General features: G+C 57.9%; 1 protein-coding gene across 1 annotated transcript; it reads right to left on the bottom strand.

The window, feature by feature from the left end:
- Positions 1–730: 730 nt before the first annotated feature.
- Positions 731–7,719, bottom strand: WDR18 (WD repeat domain 18). The gene is made up of 10 exons (XM_005866669.2): positions 7,354–7,719; positions 5,128–5,238; positions 4,174–4,307; positions 3,738–3,879; positions 3,079–3,222; positions 2,798–2,862; positions 2,575–2,699; positions 2,188–2,354; positions 1,235–1,303; positions 731–1,082 (listed from the first exon to the last, which is right to left on the bottom strand). The coding sequence occupies exons 1-10, from the start codon at positions 7,702–7,704 to the stop codon at positions 951–953; spliced, it is 1,440 nt and encodes a 479-aa protein (XP_005866731.1). The 5' UTR covers positions 7,705–7,719; the 3' UTR covers positions 731–950.
- Positions 7,720–8,189: the final 470 nt, after the last annotated feature.

Here is an 8,189-nt window from a genome sequence, read left to right as displayed (position 1 = left end):
GAGGGCAGCCTTGGGGTTCAACACTTCTGGGCTGGCCTCCAGGTGCTGACTGGACTGGTGGTGCCCCCAGGGCAGGGGAGGCCCCTGGCACCTTGGCCCAGAACTGGCTGCTACCCCAGTGTCCTTGCCTTGACCAAGGTTGAGGAGACTCGGTAGCCATCAGGATGTGACCAGTGTGAACCCACACTGCTTTCCCTGGGTCACAGCCACCTTGGAGACCTCGGCCTGCAGCTGAGGCTGTGGCTCCCCACCCCCTCAGATTGGGTAGCTTTCGGGAAGGTTCTGAGGGCAGCCTTGGGGCTCACACTTCTGGGCTGGCCTCCAGGTACTGACTGGACTGGTGGTGCCCCCAGGGCAGGGAGGCCCCTGGCACCTTGGACCAGAACTGGCTGCTACCCCAGTGTCCTTGCCTTGACCAAGGTTGAGGAGACTCGGTAGCCATCAGGATGTGACCAGTGTGAACCCACACTGCTTTCCCTGGGTCACAGCCACCTTGGAGACCTCGGCCTGCAGCTGAGGCTGTGGCTCCCCACCCCCTCAGATTGAGAGCGGCCTGTCCTTCAAGGTCATGCAAAGGCACCAGGGTGACAGATGAGTATCTGAATAGTCTGAGAACCACAGCTTCCCAACACGATTTTTAAGTCAGGCCTGACAGCCTGCCTTGAGGGTCCTGGAGCCCAGCCTGGGACTTGGAACAACCCTCAGCACACACGGAGGACTAAAGAGGACAGACTTTTAGATCTTTTGTTAACAAAATAGCACCAACTGGACACAACAGACACGAGTGGATCAACACAGACAAAACGATCCCTCATGCAAGTAACAATCCAAACACGGAACCAGGGAAAGGAGAGCTTGTAACAGTGCTGTTGGTCTGGGGGCTTTGGCCCAGTGGCCCAGGATGGGTGGCTGTGCCGGCCTGTCCCTGGGTAGGAGTCTGGTCCTTGCACTCATTTTGTAGGCCGGGTAATGATGCGGGTGGAGAAGTCAAACAGGTCTCGATTGATCTTGCGCAGGTTCTGCACCTCGTCTTCCAACTCCGTGATTCGGATCCGCAGCTGGTCCTGGCCGCCCAGCACATTCTGGGAAGGAGCAGGGTTGGGGGGTGGGGGCGCTCAGGGTGGAGGGCCCTCTGACATTTTGGGATGTGGGAGGGCAGAATCTCCTCCGCAATTAACAGTCCCACTCCACCACACCCCACTGCAGCCTCTCCCTTCTCCATGGCCCTACCCACCTTTTCCATTGTGCTGCACATTACCATGTGCAGCTGCTCTGCTCGCTCCAGGTAGCTGGGCTCCGATCCCTGCAAAAGGGGCTGCCTTAGTGACCTCTGGGCTCACCACCCAAAGGTGAGGGGGCGCCATCCTGATGCTGCTCACAGATGGAAGACTGGTTCCAAGTGTCGCTCACTGAGTGGGATGTCTCTGTGGGAGGCTCCACCTCCACCCAACACCCAGCAGGAAGCACCGTGTCAGCCTCCTCAGATCTGCTGCCTGTTGCAGGACTGTGCCCAAGGGATGGGGACAGTCAAGGCCACACCACGGGTGTGGGATTAGAGCCAAGCTTTGGGGGATATGCAGAAACCAGGGCCAAGAAGGCTCTAGAAAAGGACCAGCTAGCATGTGGGCAGAACCTCCCACCCACTGACATTGCGCAGTGGAGAGCCCGTCGTCCACTTCCTGCTAGATGCAGTCTAGACATGCTGCCCTTGGCTGGCAGACAGGCACTCGGTCCTGCTATCCATCATGATGTCTGAGCGAGGGGCCTGGACACCCTTGTGGGGCTCATGATTCCAGGGCACGGGAACAGTGGACAGAGGTGGACTGAGCAGAGCCAGAGGGTAAATGTCAGGCCCTGCCGAGGACAGGCCAGGGGTGATCTCTGGCGGGGAGTTCCTGGTGGGGACCAGGGGAGTGAGCGCTGCCTACTGTCCTGCTGGAGAAGGCACTGGATACAGCGTCTTTGGTCGGGCTTGTCTTATTTGAGAATGTACCCTGGTATGTGGTCTGCTTCTAGTGTGGAAGGTGCTTTTCACTGCCTAGGCTCAGCAATGCACTCAGAGGGGTCTCCTCACTGACCGCATATGTGGAGGGTCCTCACAGGGATCCTGGCCAGGAGCCCTACCCGCAGGGAACACAGACATGCTGTAGAGGCTGAGCCGGGGCAGGGAGCCGGCTGGACCAGTACCTGCTGGTGGAGGCCCAGGCGCAGAGTCAGGCCCCCGCGGCGCTGCTCATCCCCATGCTCAGCGCCCAGCAGGTGCTTGTTGAAGTGTGGCAGGGGCAGGCTGGGCCGGAAGTCGGAGCTCAGCATGCTGACCGGCGCCAGCATAATGAAGGCGTTGGTCACGGGACCTGGGTAGGGCAGGTGGCCAGTCAGGAGCTACCTCGGCCAGGCCTGGGCCATGGCTCCCACACCCTCCACTCCTCAAACCCACCCACCTGTACAGGAGTGGCCCATCTACTTTCCTCTAGCTGGTCCTACCTCCCAGCACCCAGCCAAGTGGCTGGGGTGTGGACAAACGGGCAAAGCCACCCAGCCTACAGCCTGTTGGTCTTCTGCCCCCAGCCCCACCTTTCAGGGTCACTGTCCTGATGCACTGCTTGCTCTGGATGTCCCAGACGCGCACGGTCTCGTCATGTGAGCCGGAGAGCAGCACGCTGCCATCAGTGGACACTGACAGGCAGGTCACCTGGTTCCTGGGGACACAGGTCTGAGAAAGGGTGGCCCAAATGACCCCCGACCCCAGGAGCTAGAGAACAGGGCCCCTCCCCAGCTACCAGTCTGGTCCCCACACCTGTGGCCTTTGAACACCTTCCCGCTGTCCTGTTCTGACTGGAAGCTCTTCTCGCTTTGTCCAGGCTGTGGAGGCCGAGGGGCAGTAAGCAGAGGGATACAGTTGTACCTCAGCCCTGGGGGCCCCAGGGCATTGGGGTGATGGGCTGGGGCAGAGCCCAATTGGCTCAAAGACCTAGATGCAGGGGAGGATGGACAGTCCCAGGGCCTTTGAAGGATGGACCCTGGGTGTCCCACTGTCCCATAAGCCTCCAACCACGGGCCCAGGCACCCACCACTCACCCAGGTGCAGAGGTCGACCTGGAAGATGGAGCCCTCACTGCCACCGCAGAACATGTGATGCTCAGCTAGGTCCATGGTCACGGCCATAATGCCCACGTCAAAGAGCACAGAGAGCAGCAGCTCGCCCGAGGAGATCTCCCATAGCTGGGGGCAGGCGGGATATGGGATGGGGCTCCACAGACACTGGGGTCCCAATGGTGCAGGGAGCTGAGCAGCCCTGAATGGGAGACCCTGTACCAGAACCTCAGAAGGGAGCTGTCACTCAGGGGGATCTCGGCCCTGGGGCACTTCCTAAGACACAGCTGGGTTCTCACGCCCAGGACCCCTTGACACTCCATTTTAGCTGCTGTCAGGCCTGGATTCTGCCTTCCACCACCATCACCACAAGGACAAAGACCTAAAGGCTGGACATCGTCAAATCCCCGAGGAGTCAGGGAGCCACCAGGGGCGGGTGGCCAAGCAAGAATTTCAGAGCCAACACAGGCCTAGTTTGCTGTCCCAAGGATGTCCTCGAGGTGGGAAGCCTTGGGGGATTGATAGCTGTATAGAGCTACCAGCCTGGGGGGAGCAGGAGATCCACTGACTCACATCAGCCAAGAGCCTGCCAGCTACCCCAGCCCAGCTCACAGATCCACTGTGGGGGAGGGGGCCGGTCCTACCTTCACCGTCTGGTCCAGCGATGCTGTGGCCACCCGGGCCAAGGGACCCCCGAAGCCACAGTGCATGTCTGTGATGGGGAGGGTATGGTGGGACCAAACATGCCGGGGGGCTGGGGTCCTGGAGGAGTCCACCTGCAGCACGCTGCGGGAGAAGTGGATTCAGGGGGAGGGCTGTACCCGATGCCTCCACCCACCTCCACAGTCACTGGCCCATCCCACTGGCAGAAAATTCTCAGATGTCTCCAGTCAGCCCTGGACAAACAATCACACTGTCCTCACAACAGTCCACCCAACCTGCAGGCCCCAGACCCGGTTCCTTCTTGCCCCGGGACTTTGGCGTGGCCTTCTGTAGGGCAGGCTCCTGCCCTCTGGGCTGAGGCCTCACCTGGCTGGAAGCTACGGACTAGGCGCAGGCCCGAGTGGGTCAGGGCGCTACCTGCACAGGCTCCACACCAGCACCAGGCAGTCCTTGCCGCCCGAGAGGAAGTGGCTGCTGTCCCCTGTGAACTGCAGGCAGGAGATGTCCTGGTAGTGGCGGCTCAGGATGACCAGGAGGTTCCCTGTGGAGACCTGGGGAAGGCAGGGCACACGCAGGTCAGGGCAGGATGCAGGGTGCAGTGCCGGGCCCTACAGTTGGCAGGCTACTGAGGCGAAGGGAGAGTCTGTCCAGGGGCAGGGAGAAGGGTGGTATGACAACAGCATCCAGAAAAGGAATGGGTGGGAGTGACAAAGCTGGTGAGGGAGCTGGTCCTTTCTGGAGCAGCTCCTCATGGTGACTGTCACAGCAGGACGTCACAGTCTTCCAGGCCAGCTGTGAGGGGCTTCAAATGCAGCCTCGACACTTGGTCTAGCAGGAGGGAGGGGGGGGGGAGTTAGGGCCAGACAGCAACCCCAATGGCCTGGAGTACTATGACTGTCCCCCATCAAGGAGGGGGGACCTCCTAAGATGCCCCCATCAGGCCACAAGCCACTGGTTTCTATCATGCCCCCGGCACCAGGCTGGCAGCAATCAGGGCAAAGGTTTCTACCATGACGGGCAATCTGTGAGGAGCCTCTCCATGCCTCCGTTTCTCTCCCTGTGCATGAATAACTGCTTCCTTGTTTCAGAACCAGGACTAAGGCTTAAAAGTCCCAGGATGAGATATCAAAGCTTCTCCCATCTTGCAGAGAACTCAGTTCCCTTGGCAGACCTCTATTTTGCAGGTCAAGGTTAAGGTCAGGCAAGGCAGAGGTGGTTATATCCACCTTCTGGCCCCAAATCCTACACTGTCTGCACAGGAGGTGAGGCAGGTCTCCCCTCTCAAACAACCAACTGTTGGTGACAACGCTGCTGGTGGTCTAACTCCGCGGTCCATAGGCTAAGCCCCATGACCCTGGCTCTGACACTCACCTCCCATAGGTATATGCTCTCTGCAATCCCTGCCAACATGTAGAGGCCGTTGGGCGATGTGGTCAGACAGGTAACAGGCCCGGGGCACATGATCTTCTGCTGGAGCTGGTCCTAGAGGAACATAAGAAGCCTATGAGCTTCATGCAGGACTAGGGAGCCAGGGAGCAGTGAGGAGAGTGAGTGGGGGGTGCCCAGGGAGCTGGTAAATCCACAAAAACCAGAAAGAATGGGGATAGAGATAGTTTGAGCAAATTCACGGTTCAGTAAAGAAGTGATCACTCCAGCCCAGGTTTTGCATGCTGGAGGTGGAGAATGGCAAATCCTTGGATAAGAGCAAGGTGGTGTTCCTGCCTGGATGCAAGGCGTGGCTCTGTGGATGAGCGTCAACCTATGAACCAGGAGGTCACGGTTCGATTCCCGGTCAGGGCACATGCCTGGGCTGTGGGCTCAATCCCCAGTGTGGGGCGTACAGGAGGCAGCCAATCGATGATTCTTTCTCATCATTGATGTTTCTCTTTCTCTCTCCCTTTCCCTTCCTCTCTGAAATCAACTTAACAATAGATACATATATTTTTAAAAAAAGAAAAGACGGTGCTCTTATGGGCATAGGGATGGGGGTGGGAGAGGCACAGAGGGTCCAGGAGGGCGTTGGGGCTGAAGAACCCAAAGGCCAGTCGTCTCATTCCCCAATCCTGCCTTCCTAAGGCCCCCTACCATGACCTTGAACCTCAGTTTCCAAATCTCTAAAATGGGAAAATGTAAGTTCTGTGTGGCCCACACCAGGCAAAGCCAGAGCACAATGCTTGTCCCAAGAGATGCCAGCTGGCAGAAAAAGGCAGCGTGTAGCTGCAGGAGCAGCATTTTGGGGTTGCTTTAAGAGACACCATGGGCTCTGAGGAGGGATAGTCTCTCTTTTGGGAGGAGAAAAGTCTCCCGTGCTACCTTTTCAGGGGGCTCACCAGGCCTCAGACCTTCACTTTCCAAACCTACGAGACCCATGAGACCCCAACTACAAACTCTCCCTTTAAATTTAGCACCCTTAGAAGTTTGTTGACCCATCCCTGAGTCCAGTGCTAACAAACAGGCCTTAGAATGCAGCTTGACACCTCCCCCACAACCCCCCACATGCAGCCAAGAAAAGAAATGGATGGAGCCCTAACCGGTTTTGCTCAGTGGATAGAGCGTAGGCCTGCGGACCAAAGGGTCCCATGTTCAATTCAGGTCAAGGACACATGCCCAGGTTGTGGGCTCGATGCCCAGGTTGTGGGCTTGATCCCCAGTAGGGTGCGTGCAGGAAGCAGCCAATCAATGATTCTCTCTCACCATTTATGTTTCTACTCTCCCTCTCCCTTCCTCTCTGATATCAATAAAAAACCATTTTTTAAAAAATGGGTGGCTTGTCCTGGCTGGTTTGGCTCGGTAGATGGAGTGTCAGCCTGCAGACTGAAGGGTCCCGGGTTCAGTTCCGGTCAGGGGCGTGTACCCTGGTTGCGGGCACATCCCCAGTGGGGGGTGTGCAGGAGGCGGCTGATTGATGTTTCTCTCTCAATGTTTCTAACTCTCCCTTCCTCTCTGTAAAAATCAATGAAATGTATTTTTTTTTAAATAAAAGGGTGGCCCTAGCCGGTTTGGCTCAGTGGATAGAGCGTCGGCCTGTGGACCAAAGGGTCCTGGGTTAGATTCTGGTCAAGGGCAGGTGCCCTGGTTGCAGGCTCCCTGGCCCAGGCCCTGGCCGGGGCTCATGCAGGAGGCAACCAATCGATGTTTCTCCCATACTGATGTTTCTCTCTCTTTCCCTCTCTCTCCCTAAAAATCAATGAAAAAAATGTCCTCGGGTGGAGATTAACAACAAAAATTGGGTGGAGCAAACCTATGTTTCTCTCTCTCTCTAATCAACGTTTAAAAATACCACTGCAAACCAACCACAAAACTTCGCGCCCCTTTTCGTAAAGCTCTCTCTAGGGACCCACCACCTCCCCATCTCTTCATGCCCGCAAGCGCCTGGCCCGCAGCCTCAGGCCCGCCCCCACTTCCCCCAGCCCGCTCGGGGCACCCGCACCTCCCTTCGACCAGTAACACCCCCGACCACCACCACCCGCGCATGCGCAGAGCACCCTAACCGAGACTTCCTCCCGGCTCAGGGCGTGGGCAGACCCCCGTGGACCCCAGTCTATGGCGTCCCGCGCACCCCCAGCGGAGTTCGAGCCCTGGCACGCGCCGCCGCACCTTCCGTTGCAGCTCCCAGGCGCTGATGTAGTTCTTGCCCAGCTGCGCCGCCAGCAGGTATTCGCCATTGAGTAGCGTCAGACCACGGGGCCCAGCCTGGCCGCCGCGGTACGTGAGCAGATTAGCGCCCGAATGGAGCTCCCATACGACGCAGCTCCACAACTGGGCGGACGAGTCTGTACACACGGCTACCTCGATGGGCGCCGCCATCTTCCTCTCCCCCCGCCCCGGAAGTGCGTCACACCAGCAAGATGCGGGCGCCTTCGCCGGAGGGCTAGAGCGGCGCCCACGTTGTCCCGCCTCCGGCGGCTGGAGGGCGGACTCCCCGGTGAATTGGCCCCCCACCACCATCACCCCGGACCCGCTGAGAATCCAGGGGCGCAACGTCTGATCGAAGATGTTGGCAGGAGACCTCTTGCGAAACTAGATGGAAAAGAAATCAAGGCCCAGGGTCTTCTGCGAGAAGTTAGTCGGTTCAGAGCTTGGAAGTCGGGCTTGTCTCTCACGCTTGGCGCTCTCGGATTCTTTGCTTATTTTTAATACGCAAATAATAAAGTACCGACCTCACAGGCGTCAAGTGCAGACTCCGTACCGACATATTTGGCGGCACTTAATACATTGCAATTAAGTGCGTACTCAGGGATCCACCATCAGCCTACCCCCGGACCCTGCTTCTTGGGCGGGAGGCTACAAAATCCACATTTTTAGTTCATGAACTTGGTGCAGGCCAAACAAGTCGGGAGCGCCTAACTTCAGGTCACAGCTGCTGTCCCGGCCGCGTCTAAAAACTACTTTAAAATGTGGAATTAGTTGCTAATCTTTGAAAAGGGAAAAAT

Source organism: Myotis brandtii, unplaced genomic scaffold, assembly GCF_000412655.1.
Source record: "Myotis brandtii unplaced genomic scaffold, ASM41265v1 scaffold236, whole genome shotgun sequence".
Classification (NCBI taxonomy): Eukaryota; Metazoa; Chordata; class Mammalia; order Chiroptera; family Vespertilionidae; genus Myotis; species Myotis brandtii.
This window is presented reverse-complemented; position numbering and strand designations above follow the sequence as displayed.

Excerpts from the sequence above, each read along its gene's own strand:
- WDR18 (XM_005866669.2), bottom strand. The coding sequence starts at position 7,704 with ATGGTGGTGGGGGGCCAATTCACCGGGGAGTCCGCCCTCCAGCCGCCG. Across the intron at positions 4,308-5,127 it reads AGAGCATATACCTATGGGAG|GTCTCCACAGGGAACCTCCT; the intron begins GTGAGTGTCAGA and ends TGCCTTCCCCAG. Across the intron at positions 1,083-1,234 it reads TGTGCAGCACAATGGAAAAG|AATGTGCTGGGCGGCCAGGA; the intron begins GTGGGTAGGGCC and ends GCTCCTTCCCAG.